Source organism: Salvelinus namaycush, chromosome 41, assembly GCF_016432855.1.
Source record: "Salvelinus namaycush isolate Seneca chromosome 41, SaNama_1.0, whole genome shotgun sequence".
Lineage (NCBI taxonomy): Eukaryota > Metazoa > Chordata > Actinopteri > Salmoniformes > Salmonidae > Salvelinus > Salvelinus namaycush.
The window spans coordinates 17,309,212-17,327,112 of record NC_052347.1 but is presented as its reverse complement, the minus strand read 5'-3'; the positions used below and the strand labels follow the sequence as shown (position 1 = coordinate 17,327,112).

General features: G+C 45.5%; 1 protein-coding gene and 3 non-coding genes across 4 annotated transcripts; all 4 read left to right on the top strand.

Moving 5' to 3' along the window:
- The first annotated feature begins 66 nt into the window (after window positions 1-66).
- Window positions 67-3,902, top strand: LOC120034601 (60S ribosomal protein L3-like). The gene is made up of 8 exons (XM_038981205.1): window positions 67-175; window positions 843-1,035; window positions 1,317-1,485; window positions 1,891-2,026; window positions 2,301-2,487; window positions 2,684-3,042; window positions 3,309-3,428; window positions 3,779-3,902. The coding sequence occupies exons 1-8, from the start codon at window positions 173-175 to the stop codon at window positions 3,821-3,823; spliced, it is 1,212 nt and encodes a 403-aa protein (XP_038837133.1). The 5' UTR covers window positions 67-172; the 3' UTR covers window positions 3,824-3,902.
- LOC120034623 lies at window positions 2,092-2,185 on the top strand. Its single transcript, XR_005474063.1, has one exon. It is a non-coding gene; the product is annotated as a small nucleolar RNA U83B (small nucleolar RNA).
- LOC120034624 lies at window positions 2,505-2,599 on the top strand. Its single transcript, XR_005474064.1, has one exon. It is a non-coding gene; the product is annotated as a small nucleolar RNA U83B (small nucleolar RNA).
- On the top strand, window positions 3,563-3,693 carry LOC120034622. The gene has a single exon (XR_005474062.1). It is a non-coding gene; the product is annotated as a small nucleolar RNA SNORA54 (small nucleolar RNA).
- Window positions 3,903-17,901: the final 13,999 nt, after the last annotated feature.

Genomic DNA, 17,901 nt, shown 5'->3' with positions numbered 1-17,901 from the left:
TGATGCATTTCTGTTACACTAGAATTCTAGATTTTGAGCAAGCGTTTATACAGCAGGAAGGCGAAGCCAGGAAGCTGGTTGGCGACGTTAATCACGTGACGAGTCACGGCCTTGTATAAATACCAAACATCCCCCTTACAAAGGCCTCTTTTTCAATCGGCTCTGAGACAAAATGGTGAGTTCGTCCTTCTTATTTGAGACTTGCGGTTTCAATCCTTTTTGCATCTTCGCAATCCTTATGTTTACCCCTCTAAATCAATAGGTAAGATGTGTCTATATGTAATTAATACAGTTGTATGATGTTAGACCTTAGCATAATAACATGGTCTTAGATTATTACAGAATGAATGTATGCAGTAATCGTTGGCATACTGGTAGTTTAAAATGGCTGATACACTGAGGCCTAGCATGCTTCGTTACTCAAATACATTTTAAATAAACATTTTGTAACGTTAGTTCACAATCAAACGTGTTTAAAACTGACAACGTGCTAGTTAAGTTTCTACGGTTAACGGGCTTTACCTTATGAGGCCTGACACCCATTAGCCCGCCCAACAGTAGTTCGTCGAGGTCCTCCGAACCTCTAACGTTACACATGTTTATTCCAAGACGCTGTTTACATCGTCAGTTGGGATTTATTGAGGTTGCTACTCCGGTTATTGATTAACCTACTTATAGGTACAAATCATTGAATATGGGTGACGATTCCCTCGACGGGCGGACAGAATGGTTGGCCTCGTGCTGTTCCTGTTCAATGTCGAGTTCTGACATACTGACTCAAGTGCGTTCATATCGTTTTGTATGCCTCATGGACAATGTGCTGAATTGCGTTGTCTTCACAGTCCCACCGTAAATTTTCGGCTCCACGCCACGGATCCCTGGGCTTCCTGCCCCGTAAGAGGAGCAGACGTCACCGTGGTAAGGTGAAGAGTTTCCCCAAGGATGACCCCAGCAAGCCAGTCCACTTGACTGCCTTCCTTGGCTACAAGGCTGGCATGACTCACATCGTGCGTGAAGTCGACAGACCTGGCTCAAGTGAGTATTTGGCTTCATTCTGTTTTGTTAGTTTAATTGACCTGGTGAATATTGCTCAGGGATTTATGAATACATAAACGAACCATATTAGTTTTCGTCTTGCATTACTGTTTTTTTTCTGCCTATGATGATCCCCTCGACGGGCGGACATATTGGGTCAAACCCTTGATGAATGTCGAGCACTGAGCGCAGCCAATGAGCATTGACATTTTGCAATTTTTAAGTCTACTGTGGAACTCCTGTATTACAAACCTTTATACCTGACTACTATTTTCCTACAGAGGTGAACAAGAAGGAAGTGGTTGAGGCTGTGACCATTGTGGAGACGCCTCCCATGGTTGTGGTGGGTGTTGTGGGCTATGTCGAGACCCCCCGTGGCCTGCGTTCCTTCAAGACCATCTTCGCTGAGCACATCAGTGATGAGTGCAAGCGTCGTTTCTACAGGAACTGGTGAGTCAATGTACACATGAATAATAGACATTTTGACTATTGGTTGAATATAGTGTATAATTACGTTTAAATATGAGCTTTGAAGCATATTGCTCGACGTATAAAACATGTAGTGTTTTTGTGAGTGAGTCTTAACATCCGGTGCCCCCCCTGGTGGCAGCTCCGCTCGGGTGCCTCGTGTACTGATGAGCTCCAGGCTCCTCTGGCCGGTGGAAAGTGCTTCTTAGAAACCGCGCCATGAGCCGAAACCCCTTCTGAAGCTGTAACTGCCCCCTTCGCCCCTGTGAAGGCTGGGTGAGCAGCTGAGTGCAGTGTTCTTCCGCTGACCCCCTGGGGTTATGAAGGACCTGTGCCAACCCGTTTGCCTCTTCTTCCCTACCCTCCGGTCACGCTGCATGATCTCAGGTACAAGTCCAAGAAGAAGGCCTTCACAAAGTACTGCAAGAAGTGGCAGGATGACGAGGGCAAGAAGCAGCTGGAGAAGGACTTCGCCTCCATGAAGAAGTACTGCCAGGTCGTCCGCATCATCGCCCACACTCAGGTGAGTCTGAGCAGGATAGAATACGCTCCCTGCAATGCCCCATAGTTTTAATGAATCAGATCTCCCTTTGTCTGTGATGAGACCACGGAACACTGCGTCAGGCATGACGTCCGACACGCATGAGGATACATTCCATGCTGCCTTCCTTCTGAGACAATGTCCCTTGTATCACATTTTAACCCAATTTTGGGTTGAATACATAGTGTTTGTACTAGCTATACTGGTCCTTGTCCCAGGACTAGCAGGCTCACCTGCCTCTCTCCTCCCCCTCCAGATGAGGCTGCTGCCCCTGAAGCAGAAGAAGTCCCACTTGATGGAGGTGCAGCTCAATGGAGGCTCCATCTCTGACAAGGTGGACTGGGCCCGTGAGAAGCTGGAGCAGTCTATCCCCATCACCAACGTCTTCACCCAGGATGAGATGATCGACGTCATCGGTGTCACAAAGGGTCACGGATACAAAGGTATGTGTCTTAAGGGCTTTGCGTCTGTGATGAGACCACGGAACACTGCGTCAGGCATGGCGTCCGACACGCATGAGGATACATTCCATGCTGCCTTCCTTCTGAGACCACAACCCACTAATGACCATGTAGTTAACCAAGCTTCAGTTATTCATGCCAAGTCCTCAGGTACTAAACATTGAAATGTCCCCTTTAGGTGTCACCAGCCGTTGGCACACAAAGAAGCTCCCCCGTAAGACCCATCGTGGTCTGCGTAAGGTGGCCTGTATCGGTGCCTGGCATCCCTCCCGTGTGGCCTTCTCTGTGGCCCGCGCTGGTCAGAAGGGATACCACCACCGCACAGAGATCAACAAAAAGATCTACAAGATCGGCCAGGGCTACCACACCAAGGACGGCAAGCTGGTGAAGAACAACGCTGCCACTGAGTACGATCTGTCCAACAAGAGCATCACCCCTTTGGGTGGCTTCGTCCACTACGGAGAGGTGACCAATGACTTCGTCATGCTGAAGGGCTGCACGATTGGAGTCAAGAAGAGGGTGCTAACCCTGCGTAAGGTGAGGAAAGGGGCAATTCCATCTTATACATGCTTATTCCAATGCGTTGGCATTTAGGTACATATTAAATATGGGTAGTTCCCTCCCTGGGCTGAACGAATGGCGGTGTGCTGTCCCTGTTGCATGTAGAGTTCTGACGTGTACTGACGCTAGGGCATTAGTTTCATACCAGATGGACAATGCGCTAAATATTGTTGTCCTGTATGGCCAGTTAAAGGAATGCATCACGGATCTTTTAAAATATATATATATTCTTCTGTTTTCAGTCTCTGTTGGTGCAGTCGAGCCGTCGTGCCACGGAGAAGATCGACCTCAAGTTCATCGACACCACCTCCAAGTTTGGCCACGGCCGCTTCCAGACATTGGAGGAAAAGAAGGCGTTCATGGTGTGTTCATTTTCTGTGACATTTACTTGTCTCTTCCCTTGTCTTCACTGTTTCACAAGTCCCCTGGATCAATGTAGTGGACCCACCCTAGTTCACATACAACCGGCATTGCAGCACAGTCCCCTATGCCCATAGTGCACTTATCGTAACCTGGTTCACTCTTGGTATGAATTTGGGTTCCATTCAGGTGCTAGATCAAACTTCAGTGAGGCAGGGGAGCGGCATCATTTTTTTGCTGTTCCCTGTTCACTCTCTGGGAACATCACCCCTGGAGCCACAGATGGCGTAGAGGTTGCTTATTAAACTCTCTATATGCATTGTCACTGACCACTTGTCCTTTCTGTCTACAGGGACCACTCAAGAAGGACCGCATTGCCAAGGAAGAGACCGCCTAAATGCCATGTCCTCTAGCTCTGTCTGGTGGTATGAGTACTGCACTGCGGAGTTGTTTAATAATAAAACAAGTGAAAACTCCTTTCTCGTTTCTTATGATATGCATCTCAAACTTTAATCTGAGGCGATGCAAGGCCTAACAGGGCCCAGCAAGTTGTGTTTTTGTATCGGTCAATGCGTGAATTTGTTCAACCAAAAAAATGGAATGCTTATTTGCTGCGTGTGGCTTGATCAAATTAAGTTGAGTGACCTGATAAGTAGGACAGTTGACCACCAGCAGCTTTCGGGGGGAAATTCGACCTGCTTATTTTTGTGACAACGTTGTGTAGATACTGTTTGTACCACCTAAACCGCTGTGATATTGTCTGACACTGGTGTACAAAGACTCAAACTGAATAGATGCATAGAAATGGGGCACAGAACAGAGCTACCCCTTAGAGGCACTCAGAAATGTGAGTTAGACTTGCTTTTGTTATGTGAATTTGGTCACGTTACACAAGAAGTTAAATAATGCAGTTTAAAATGAAGGCAAAGGTTCATGATTTTTATACAGCCAATTTTGGCTGTGCATACTGCCTGTTGACGACCAGCCCTCATGGGCAAGAATGGTTCCACATCTTGCCACCAATTTGAAGACCTTTTCAGTGTTTGCCCCCTGGAGTTAGTACCTTGTCACTGAGGGGGTAATATGTCCTTTTAACTTAAAGATGTCCTCCAGTGATTTTTAAAAACTTTTCCTGTTAAAGTGATATCCCAAGTATAAAGACAGTAAAATACACACACTAAAGGGTAAACAAATATGTTTTGATTAAAATAGTGTTTTTTAGACACAACTACAAACTACATGGAGGAGGGCATTCAAGGAGTTGGTTTGATGGGAAGTCCATTGGCCTTCCCCTTGCTCGAGGAACAATAGAAGAGCAATAGAGAACACCCCCACTTGTGCCATGTCAGACATACCTGGACCACCTATTGAGATGTGCCTTTTGTTAAATAAATCAGGTGTTCAATGAGGTGAGAATGAGACTGGAGTGCTACTTTAAGTCTTTGGAGCATTGTTCACATAATAGCACATTTCAGTTTTTCAAAACTTTCCCCAACGGAAGCATTTCTCGTCATTGAGGTCCAAGGAGGGGAAACAAATCCCAAAGAATGTGAAATGAACATTATGCATCCACTGAAAGAAGTGATGCAGTGTCTGGGATGACTGTTAGTGAGAAAGACAGAGAGGCAGAGCAGTATGTCATTGTATCTGGAGGGAGAGTCATGGAGATGGCCTGTGTTATGTAATAATAACCTCCAGAGGCACTGACCCTCACTGCAGTGCAAGCACAGATACGTCCAGTCCCAACACCTACAGCGCTCGTATACATAATATCACTTCTTTCTCCAAATCAGCCAGTAACACTGTAAAATACAGAACTCATTACTTCCTGCCTTTCTAATGGAGGTGAGGTCAACTGTTCAGGTAATGGCCTCTTTCTGGAAGAATCTCTCCATCTGCTCCGAAGTACCTTCTCCGCGCTTTATCAAATATGAAACAGCACATTTCTGCCTCTGCTATTCTTATTTTTTTTACCCCTTTTTCTATCCAATTTCGTGGTATCCAAAAAAGTAAAGTGGTAAAGTGGCTTGCGAAAGTATTCACCCCCCTTAGCATTTTTCCTATTTTGTTGCCTTACAACATGAAATTAAAATATATTTTTTTGTGGGGTTATATCATTTGATTTACACAACATGCCTACCACTTTGAAAATGCAAAATATTTTTTATTGTGAAACAAACAAGAAATAAGACAAAAAAAACAGAAAACTTGAGCGTGCATAACTATTCACCCCCCCCCAAAGGCAATACTTTGTAGAGCCACCTTTTGCAGCAATTACAGCTGCAAGTCTCTTGGGGTATGTCTCTACCAGCTTGGCACATCTAGCCACTGGGATTTTTGCCCATTCTTCAAGGCAAAACTGCTCCAGCTCCTTCAAGTTGGATGGGTTCTGCTGGTGTACTGCAATCTTTAAGTCATACCACAGATTCTCAATTGGATTGAGGTCTGGGCTTTGACTAGGCCATTCCTAGGCATTTACGTTTCCCCGTAAACCACTCAAGTGTTGCATTAGCAGTATGCTTAGGGTCATTGTCCTGCTGGAAGGTGGACCTGCGTCTCAATCTCAATTCTCTGGAAGACTGAAACCAGAATGCCAAGAATGTCCCTGTATTTAGCACCATCCATCATTCCTTAAATTCTGACCAGTTTCCCAGCCCCTGTCGATGAAAAACATGGTATGGTATTCTTGGGGTAATGAGAGGTGTTGAGTTTGCGCCAGACATAGCATTTTCCTTGATGGCCAAAAAGCTATATTATATTCTGACCAGAGTACCTTCTTCCATATGTCTGGGGAGTCTCCACATGTCTTTTGGCGAACACCAAACGTGTTTTCTTATTTTTTTCTTTAAGCAATGGATTGTTTCTGGCCACTCTTCCGTAAAGCCCAACTCTGTGGAGTGTACGGCTTAAAGTGGTCCTATGGACAGATACTCCACTCTCCGCTGTGGAGCTTTGCAGCTCCTTCAGGGTTATCTTTGGTCTCTTTGTTGCCTCTCTGATTAATACCCTCCTTGCCTTGGCAGGTTTATTGTGGTGCCATATTATTTCCATTTTTTAATAATGGATTTAATGGCGCTCCGTGGGATGTTCAAAGTTTCTGATATTTTTCTATAACCCAACCCTGATCTGTACTTCTCCAGAACTTTGTCCCTGACCTGTTTTGAGAGCTCCTTGGTCTTCATGGTGCCGCTTCCTTGGTGGTGCCCCTCGCTTAGTGGTGTTGCAGACTCTGGGGCCTTTCAGAACAGTTGTATATATACTGAGATCATGTGACACTTAGATTGCACACAGGTGGACTTTATTTAACTAATTATGTGACTTCTGAAGGTAATTGGTTGCACCAGATCTTATTTAGGGGCTTCATAGCAAAGGGGGTGAATACATGTGCAAAGGGGGTTAATACATAGGCAAAGGGGGTGAATACATATGCCTGTGTGTAGGTGTGTCAGGGGTGTCCTGGCCTGGGCCTGGCAGATAGGCTGGCAGAGAGTCAGTGTTGTCCTGCAGGGTGAGGGAACTGACTGCGGCACTATGGCAGGGAGTCTGACAGCCAGGGAGACAGACCATCAGGGAGGACCTCACACTCAGGATCAGGTCCCATGGAGAAGATGGGGTCAGGAGTCTGTCTGTCTGAAGGAGGCCCTGACTGCCCCGTCCCTCATCCAGCAGGTAATAGAGGGACGATACAGTACTATATTTCAACATGTTGAAACATGAACTGTTGAAGACAGTTGAAGAATAAAAACATGGAAGCTCATTAGTAGATGGCAGATCACAAATCATACACCTATATATGTGAAAGGCATGTGTGGTTGCAAAATGTCATATTGATTAACTTCTGTTTTCAGTCTCTGTTGGTGCAGTCGAGCCATCTTGCCCTGGAGAAGATCGACCTCAAGTTCATCGACACCACCTCCAAGTTTGGCCACGGCCATTACCAGTGGAGGAAAAGAACGAGTTCATGGTGCATTTTAGTCTAATGTCTCTTTACTTTCAACATTTAGAGACAGTGGGTCACAAATCATACAATCCCTTATGGGGACCAGAAGGACTGACTGGGGACTTGGACAAGCTTAGTGACAAACGTAATGTGGACATGATGAGAGACTTTTTCACTGCTGCTATTTGATCAATGTTGTATTATTATCTTTAAGATATTCACAATCGAATAATAGTGACAAATAGTTTTGACAAAAAGGCAAGATTTGATGATAGCCTTCAGACATTTAGAGGACAGCTGTAATGAGAATACCTAAGGCCTTAGCCTGAGCTTGCCAGAATAGACTGCAGCTCCAATGCACCCCTGCACTGTGGCATCAGTATTCCAAGCCCGTTCCCATGGACACAGCTTTCCTTTCTTCCCCAAGCTTATAGGAGCAGGAGTGCCCTTCCTCCCTGCATTAAGTACTGCCTCTCACCACCAGAGTGCAGGATGGGTAGGATATCATGGCCCATTTCCTCCATTGCCTTTTTAAAAATCCCTGTCATGCTGTCTAGTGGTTCTACTGTTTCTTTATGAGGAACCTGTTTCTTTTCTACTACTGTTTCTTCACGAGGAACCTGTTTCTTTTTTACTACTGTTTCTTTATGAGGAACCTGTTTCTTTTCTACTACTGTTTCTTTATGAGGAACCTGTTTCTTTTCTACTACTGTTTCTTCATGAGGAACCTGTTTCTTTTCTACTACTGTTTCTTCACGAGGAACCTGTTTCTTTTCTACTACTGTTTCTTCACGAGGAACCTGTTTCTTTTCTACTACTGTTTCTTCATGAGGAACCTGTTTCTTTTCTACTACTGTTTCTTCACGAGGAACCTGTTTCTTTTCTACTACTGTTTCTTCACGAGGAACCTGTTTCTTTTCTACTACTGTTTCTTCATGAGGAACCTGTTTCTTTTCTGCTACTGTTTCTTCACGAGGAACCTGTTTCTTTTCTACTACTGTTTCTTCATGAGGAACCTGTTTCTTTTCTGCTACTGTTTCTTCACGAGGAACCTGTTTCTTTTCTACTACTGTTTCTTCATGAGGAACCTGTTTCTTTTCCGCTACTGTTTCTTCATGAGGAACCTGTTTCTTTTCTACTACTGTTTCAAACGCTTTTGTGAAAGTACAGATTGCGCACTTAACTATTGTTTCCTCCCTCTGTTTTGAGTATGGCTTTTGTTGTGACGATGTAGTGATTTTTGAATTTGTCATTTTGAACTCAGTGTTCATTTGTCCTTGTGACATGTCTTGTAGAGGAGCCATGCCTAGCTATCTGTAACCTCTCACCTCACCCTGACCCAAAAATAACCTAGGTGAGCACAGTCAGCAACTCTCTGGTCAGCATAAACAAGAGGCCATCTCTCTCTCTCACACGCACACGCACACGCGCACACGCACACGCGCACACGCACACGCACACGCACACGCACACGCACACACACACACACACACACACACACACACACACACACACACACACACACACACACACACACACACACACACACACACACACAGTCTTGTACAGCTAACCTTGTGGGGTCACTCTTCAGCTGAACAGTTTCCAGCCATGCTCAACCGAGCCTTGCGGTGGCCTTTTCGTTGGGGATACGAGGCGAGTCTTCAGGTGACGTGCCTGACGGTCCCATGGGGTGCTCTGTCCCAGAACACTAGCTGCTAAAGTCAGATAAAGGTCATTGTTGATTTGATGCGAGGTTATGTAACCTTGGAGACTGCTGTACTTAGACACAAAGACAGCCCAGAGAAGAGGATGGTCTCTTCGTATTCCCAGCCAGAAGGGGACAGTATGTTCCTCCGCCCCCCGAGAGAGGGCGGGAGAGAGATAAGGGAATGGAGGGATAGAGGGAGAGGGACACAGAGAGAGGGAGACACTCTCAGAGTGAGAGGCTAATTTCTTGCATGCTAAAATGCAGATATTGACACACAGTAGGAGAGGGGAGAAACAGCGAAAGGGAGGGTAGAGAGAGAGAATCACACACACAATTAGAGTGTGAGAAATCTCTCCCTCCTCTGGCTTCATTTCAGATATGACACAATGTAACCTTCAGCGACAGAGCATGGGAAACCCAGCCTATGATGCGAGCCGTGTTGCCGGAGCCTTGCTCTCCTCTCACTGCGGTGGGCGCGGAGAGTTAACCCTCCATGACGTCACCATGGAATGTCCAACTCTGTTAGGCTGCCAAGAAAGGACTTGACTCTTCAAGGGCACGTCTAGCCACTCCAGACTTGAACTCTCCACTGTCAGGATGGGGAGACGGGGATAGAGGGATGAAGAGAGGATGGCTGTTGAAGCCACAGAGAATCCAGTGGTAAGGAGCTCATTAGGAGTGTGGCCCACAAATGCCTCTTCCCCCGCAGTGAGCTGGGACTCTCGTATGGACGGACACCACAGCCACACTGTCAATTAGATTTCAGTGATGTCAACAGCACTTCCCTCCTTTCATCACAAATCCTGCATTCTAAGACAGAGAGAGAGAGAGATACATAGAGAAGGAGGGATGAAAAGGGAAGGAGAGATAGAGGGAGAGAGATGTTCTGCATTCATGAGAGCAAGCAAAAACAACAGAAGAGGGAGAGAACGTAGAGAGACAGACAGAGAGAGAGCGAGAGGAAGAGGAAAGAGATGAGAAAGTAGAGGAGAGGGGGCATATAAGCGGGAAGAGGCATGGTTATAGCAAGAACAAAAGAAAGCGTAAGTCAATGGGGGAAGACGGGTGGGAGAAGGGAGGAGATAGTATGTGAGTGTGTAAGTCACAGAGGGATAGAGAATGAGAGATTGTGCAGGAGAGGCAAATTAAGGACAAGCATGTTAGCCAGACAAGATGGAGGAAGTGAGAGAGGGAGGGACAGAGACAGAGATGAAAGAGAGAGGGAGAACGTCCATTCCCAAAACATAAAAAACTGACGTGTGTGTATGTGTACGGCTAGTAGGACTCGATGTGGCTTCATGGTAATGTCAGTATCTCCTCTCCTCCACTTAGGATTTAATGTAATCCAGCCTTGTAAAATGGCTGCTCCTTATGAATTCTGAATAAAAATGCCTATACTGTACATAAAAAAGCCCTATTCATTCAGAGTGCTTCGTGGACACATTCTTAGACAAATTTATGGAGAGAAGCTTTTGTCAGTGAACTCAGATAATACAGTGAATCAAGATCTCAGCACTTTGTCTAATAGAAACAGTTTGGGGTCTTTTTCTTTTCCCCATGAAGCTGCTGGCCGTTTAATTTGAATGGAGTTGGAGCCCAAATAGATTGCAGATGGCTCATTGCTCCCACAATGCACAGAGACCATAATAGGATCCCTTGAAGTTATCAGCAAAGTTAGTGCTAGTAGTAAAATACAATAATAATAAAAAAAGGGACTCTGCTGTACTAGCATCAGGGGGAAACTGGTTCCACCATTGGAGTAATGGGACAGAGAAGGGCTTTGACTGGCCTGTGCAGGAGCTGATCCCATACCTTTCATTGGCTCTCCTGGAGACCCATTTCATGAGCAATGCTGGATAGAGAGACCACTATATTACTCCCTCTTCATGAGCCATGCTGGATAGAGACCACCACATTACTCCCTATTCATGAGCCATGCTGGATAGAGAGACCACTATATTACTCCCTCTTCATGAGCCATGCTGGATAGAGAGACCACTATATTACTCCCTCTTCATGAGCCATGCTGGATAGAGAGAACACTATATTACTCCCTCTTCATGAGCAATGCTGGATAGAGAGACCACTATATTACTCCCTCTTCATGAGCCATGCTGGATAGAGAGACCACCATATTACTCCCTCTTCATGAGCCATGCTGGATAGAGAGACCACTATATTACTCCGTCTTCATGAGCCATGCTGGATAGAGAGACCACTATATTACTCCCTCTTCATGAGCCATGCTGGATAGAGAGACCACTATATTACTCCCTCTTCATGAGCCATGCTGGATAGAGAGACCACTATATTACTCCCTCTTCATGAGCCATGCTGGATAGAGAGACCACCATATTACTCCCTCTTCATGAGCCATGCTGGATAGAGAGACCACTATATTACTCCGTCTTCATGAGCCATGCTGGATAGAGAGACCACTATATTACTCCCTCTTCATGAGCCATGCTGGATAGAGAGACCACTATATTACTCCCTCTTCATGAGCCATGCTGGATAGAGACCACCACATTACTCCCTATTCATGAGCCATGCTGGATAGAGAGACCACTATATTACTCCCTCTTCATGAGCCATGCTGGATAGAGAGACCACTATATTACTCCCTCTTCATGAGCCATGCTGGATAGAGAGAACACTATATTACTCCCTCTTCATGAGCAATGCTGGATAGAGAGACCACTATATTACTCCCTCTTCATGAGCCATGCTGGATAGAGAGACCACCATATTACTCCCTCTTCATGAGCCATGCTGGATAGAGAGACCACTATATTACTCCGTCTTCATGAGCCATGCTGGATAGAGAGACCACTATATTACTCCCTCTTCATGAGCCATGCTGGATAGAGAGACCACTATATTACTCCCTCTTCATGAGCCATGCTGGATAGAGAGACCACTATATTACTCCGTCTTCATGAGCCATGCTGGATAGAGAGACCACTATATTACTCCCTCTTCATGAGCAATGCTGGATAGAGAGACCACTATATTACTCCCTCTTCATGAGCCATGCTGGATAGAGACCACCACATTACTCCCTCTTCATGAGCCATGCTGGATAGAGAGACCACTATATTACTCCCTCTTCATGAGCCATGCTGGATAGAGAACACCACATTACTCCCTCTTCATGAGCAATGCTGGATAGAGAGACCACTATATTACTCCCTCTTCATGAGCCATGCTGGATAGAGAGACCACTATATTACTCCCTCTTCATGAGCCATGCTGGATAGAGAGACAACTATATTACTCCCTCTTCATGAGCAATGCTGGATAGAGAGACCACTATATTACTCCCTCTTCATGAGCCATGCTGGATAGAGAGACCACTATATCACTCCCTCTTCATGAGCCATGCTGGATAGAGAGACCACTATATCACTCCCTCTTCATGAGCCATGCTGGATAGAGAGACCACTATATTACCCCCTCTTCATGAGCCATGCTGGATAGAGAGACCACTATATTACTCCCTCTTCATGAGCCATGCTGGATAGAGAGACCATTACATTACTCCCTCTTCATGAGCCATGCTGGATAGAGAGACCACTATATTACTCCCTCTTCATGAGCCATGCTGGATAGAGAGACCACTATATCACTCCCTCTTCATGAGCCATGCTGGATAGAGAGACCACTATATTACTCTCTCTTCATGAGCCATGCTGGATAGAGAGACCACTATATTACTCCCTCTTCATGAGCCATGCTGAACAGAGACCAGCATCATATTACTCCCTCTTCATGAGCCATGCTGGATAGAGAGACCACTATATTAATCCCTCTTCATGAGCCATGCTGGATAGAGAGACCACTATATTACTCCCTCTTCATGAGCCATGCTGGACAGAGACCACTATATTACTCCCTCTTCATGAGCCATGCTGGATAGAGAGACCACTATATTACTCTCTCTTCATGAGCCATAATGGATAGAGAGACCACTATATCACTCCCTCTTCATGAGCCATGCTGGATAGAGAGACCACTATATTACTCTCTCTTCATGAGCCATGCTGGATAGAGAGACCACTATATTACTCTCTCTTCATGAGCCATGCTGGATAGAGAGAGACCACTATATTACTCCCTCTTCATGAGCCATGCTGGATAGAGAGACCACTATATTACTCCCTCTTCATGAGCCATGCTGGATAGAGAGACCACTATATTACTCCCTCTTCATGAACCATGCTGGATAGAGAGACCACTATATTACTCCCTCTTCATGAGCCATGCTGGATAGAGAGACCACTATATTACTCCCTCTTCATGAACCATGATGGATAGAGAGACCACTATATTACTCCCTCTTCATGAGCCATGCTGGATAGAGAGACCACTATATTACTCCCTCTTCATGAGCCATGCTGGATAGAGAGACCACTATATTACTCCCTCTTCATGAGCCATGCTGGACAGAGAGACCATTATATTACTCTCTCTTCATGAGCCATGCTGGACAGAGACCACCATATTACTCCCTCTTCATGAGCCATGCTGGACAGAGAGACCACTATATTACTCCCTCTTCATGAGCCATGCTGGACAGAGAGACCACTATATTACTCCCTCTTCATGAGCCATGCTGAATAAGACCACTATATTACTCCCTCTTCATGAGCCATGCTGGATAGAGAGACCACTATATTACTCCCTCTTCATGAGCCATGCTGGATAGAGAGACCACTATATTACTCCCTCTTCATGATCCATGCTGGATAGAGAGACCACTATATTACTCTCTCTTCATGAGCCATGCTGGATAGAGAGACCACTATATTACTCCCTCTTCATGATCCATGCTGGATAGAGAGACCACTATATTACTCCCTCTTCATGAGCCATGCTGGACAGAGACCACCATATTACTCCCTCTTCATGATCCATGCTGGACAGAGACCACTATATTACTCCCTCTTCATGAGCCATGCTGGATAGAGAGACCACTATATTACTCCCTCTTCATGATCCATGCTGGACAGAGAGACCACTATATTACTCCCTCTTCATGAGCCATGCTGAATAAGACCACTATATTACTCCCTCTTCATGAGCCATGCTGGATAGAGAGACCACTATATTACTCCCTCTTCATGATCCATGCTGGACAGAGAGACCACTATATTACTCCCTCTTCATGAGCCATGCTGGATAGAGACCACTATATTACTCCCTCTTCATGAGCCATGCTGGACAGAGACCACTATATTACTCCCTCTTCATGAGCCATGCTGGATAAGACCACTATATTACTCCCTCTTCATGAGCCATGCTGGACAGAGACCACCATATTACTCCCTCTTCATGATCCATGCTGGATAGAGAGACCACTATATTACTCCCTCTTCATGAGCCATGCTGGACAGAGACCACTATATTACTCCCTCTTCATGAGCCATGCTGGATAAGACCACTATATTACTCCCTCTTCATGAGCCATGCTGGACAGAGACCACTATATTACTCCCTCTTCATGAGCCATGCTGGATAAGACCACTATATTACTCCCTCTTCATGATCCATGCTGGACAGAGAGACCACTATATTACTCCCTCTTCATGAGCCATGCTGGATAGAGAGACCACTATATTACTCCCTCTTCATGAGCCATGCTGGATAGAGACCACTATATTACTCCCTCTTCATGAGCCATGCTGGATAGAGAGACCACTATATTACTCCCTCTTCATGAGCCATGCTGGATAGAGAGACCACTATATTACTCCCTCTTCATGAGCCATGCTGGATAGAGACCACTATATTACTCTCTCTTCATGAGCCATGCTGGATAGAGAGAGACCACTATATTACTCCCTCTTCATGAGCCATGCTGGATAGAGAGACCACTATATTACTCCCTCTTCATGAGCCATGCTGGATAGAGAGACCACTATATTACTCCCTCTTCATGAACCATGCTGGATAGAGAGACCACTATATTACTCCCTCTTCATGAGCCATGCTGGATAGAGAGACCACTATATTACTCCCTCTTCATGAACCATGATGGATAGAGAGACCACTATATTACTCCCTCTTCATGAGCCATGCTGGATAGAGAGACCACTATATTACTCCCTCTTCATGAGCCATGCTGGATAGAGAGACCACTATATTACTCCCTCTTCATGAGCCATGCTGGACAGAGAGACCATTATATTACTCTCTCTTCATGAGCCATGCTGGACAGAGACCACCATATTACTCCCTCTTCATGAGCCATGCTGGACAGAGAGACCACTATATTACTCCCTCTTCATGAGCCATGCTGGACAGAGAGACCACTATATTACTCCCTCTTCATGAGCCATGCTGAATAAGACCACTATATTACTCCCTCTTCATGAGCCATGCTGGATAGAGAGACCACTATATTACTCCCTCTTCATGAGCCATGCTGGATAGAGACCACTATATTACTCCCTCTTCATGATCCATGCTGGATAGAGAGACCACTATATTACTCTCTCTTCATGAGCCATGCTGGATAGAGAGACCACTATATTACTCCCTCTTCATGATCCATGCTGGATAGAGAGACCACTATATTACTCCCTCTTCATGAGCCATGCTGGACAGAGACCACCATATTACTCCCTCTTCATGATCCATGCTGGACAGAGACCACTATATTACTCCCTCTTCATGAGCCATGCTGGATAAGACCACTATATTACTCCCTCTTCATGAGCCATGCTGGACAGAGACCACCATATTACTCCCTCTTCATGATCCATGCTGGACAGAGACCACTATATTACTCCCTCTTCATGAGCCATGCTGGATAGAGAGACCACTATATTACTCCCTCTTCATGAGCCATGCTGGATAAGACCACTATATTACTCCCTCTTCATGATCCATGCTGGACAGAGAGACCACTATATTACTCCCTCTTCATGAGCCATGCTGAATAAGACCACTATATTACTCCCTCTTCATGAGCCATGCTGGATAGAGAGACCACTATATTACTCCCTCTTCATGATCCATGCTGGACAGAGAGACCACTATATTACTCCCTCTTCATGAGCCATGCTGGATAGAGACCACTATATTACTCCCTCTTCATGAGCCATGCTGGACAGAGACCACTATATTACTCCCTCTTCATGAGCCATGCTGGATAAGACCACTATATTACTCCCTCTTCATGAGCCATGCTGGACAGAGACCACCATATTACTCCCTCTTCATGATCCATGCTGGATAGAGAGACCACTATATTACTCCCTCTTCATGAGCCATGCTGGACAGAGACCACTATATTACTCCCTCTTCATGAGCCATGCTGGATAAGACCACTATATTACTCCCTCTTCATGAGCCATGCTGGACAGAGACCACTATATTACTCCCTCTTCATGAGCCATGCTGGATAAGACCACTATATTACTCCCTCTTCATGATCCATGCTGGACAGAGAGACCACTATATTACTCCCTCTTCATGAGCCATGCTGGATAGAGAGACCACTATATTACTCCCTCTTCATGAGCCATGCTGGATAGAGACCACTATATTACTCCCTCTTCATGAGCCATGCTGGATAGAGAGACCACTATATTACTCCCTCTTCATGAGCCATGCTGGATAGAGAGACCACTATATTACTCCCTCTTCATGAGCCATGCTGGATAGAGAGACCACTATATTACTCTCTCTTCATGAGCCATGCTGGATAGAGAGAGACCACTATATTACTCCCTCTTCATGAGCCATGCTGGATAGAGAGACCACTATATTACTCCCTCTTCATGAGCCATGCTGGACAGAGAGACCATTATATTACTCTCTCTTCATGAGCCATGCTGGACAGAGACCACCATATTACTCCCTCTTCATGAGCCATGCTGGACAGAGAGACCACTATATTACTCCCTCTTCATGAGCCATGCTGGACAGAGAGACCACTATATTACTCCCTCTTCATGAGCCATGCTGAATAAGACCACTATATTACTCCCTCTTCATGAGCCATGCTGGATAGAGAGACCACTATATTACTCCCTCTTCATGAGCCATGCTGGATAGAGAGACCACTATATTACTCCCTCTTCATGATCCATGCTGGATAGAGAGACCACTATATTACTCTCTCTTCATGAGCCATGCTGGATAGAGAGACCACTATATTACTCCCTCTTCATGATCCATGCTGGATAGAGAGACCACTATATTACTCCCTCTTCATGATCCATGCTGGACAGAGACCACTATATTACTCCCTCTTCATGAGCCATGCTGGATAAGACCACTATATTACTCCCTCTTCATGAGCCATGCTGGACAGAGACCACCATATTACTCCCTCTTCATGATCCATGCTGGACAGAGACCACTATATTACTCCCTCTTCATGAGCCATGCTGGATAGAGAGACCACTATATTACTCCCTCTTCATGAGCCATGCTGGATAAGACCACTATATTACTCCCTCTTCATGATCCATGCTGGACAGAGAGACCACTATATTACTCCCTCTTCATGAGCCATGCTGAATAAGACCACTATATTACTCCCTCTTCATGAGCCATGCTGGATAGAGAGACCACTATATTACTCCCTCTTCATGATCCATGCTGGACAGAGAGACCACTATATTACTCCCTCTTCATGAGCCATGCTGGATAGAGACCACTATATTACTCCCTCTTCATGAGCCATGCTGGACAGAGACCACTATATTACTCCCTCTTCATGAGCCATGCTGGATAAGACCACTATATTACTCCCTCTTCATGAGCCATGCTGGACAGAGACCACCATATTACTCCCTCTTCATGATCCATG

Excerpts from the sequence above, each read along its gene's own strand:
- LOC120034601 (XM_038981205.1), top strand. Across the intron at positions 1,036-1,316 it reads AGTCGACAGACCTGGCTCAA|AGGTGAACAAGAAGGAAGTG; the intron begins GTGAGTATTTGG and ends ATTTTCCTACAG. Across the intron at positions 2,488-2,683 it reads AAAGGGTCACGGATACAAAG|GTGTCACCAGCCGTTGGCAC; the intron begins GTATGTGTCTTA and ends TGTCCCCTTTAG.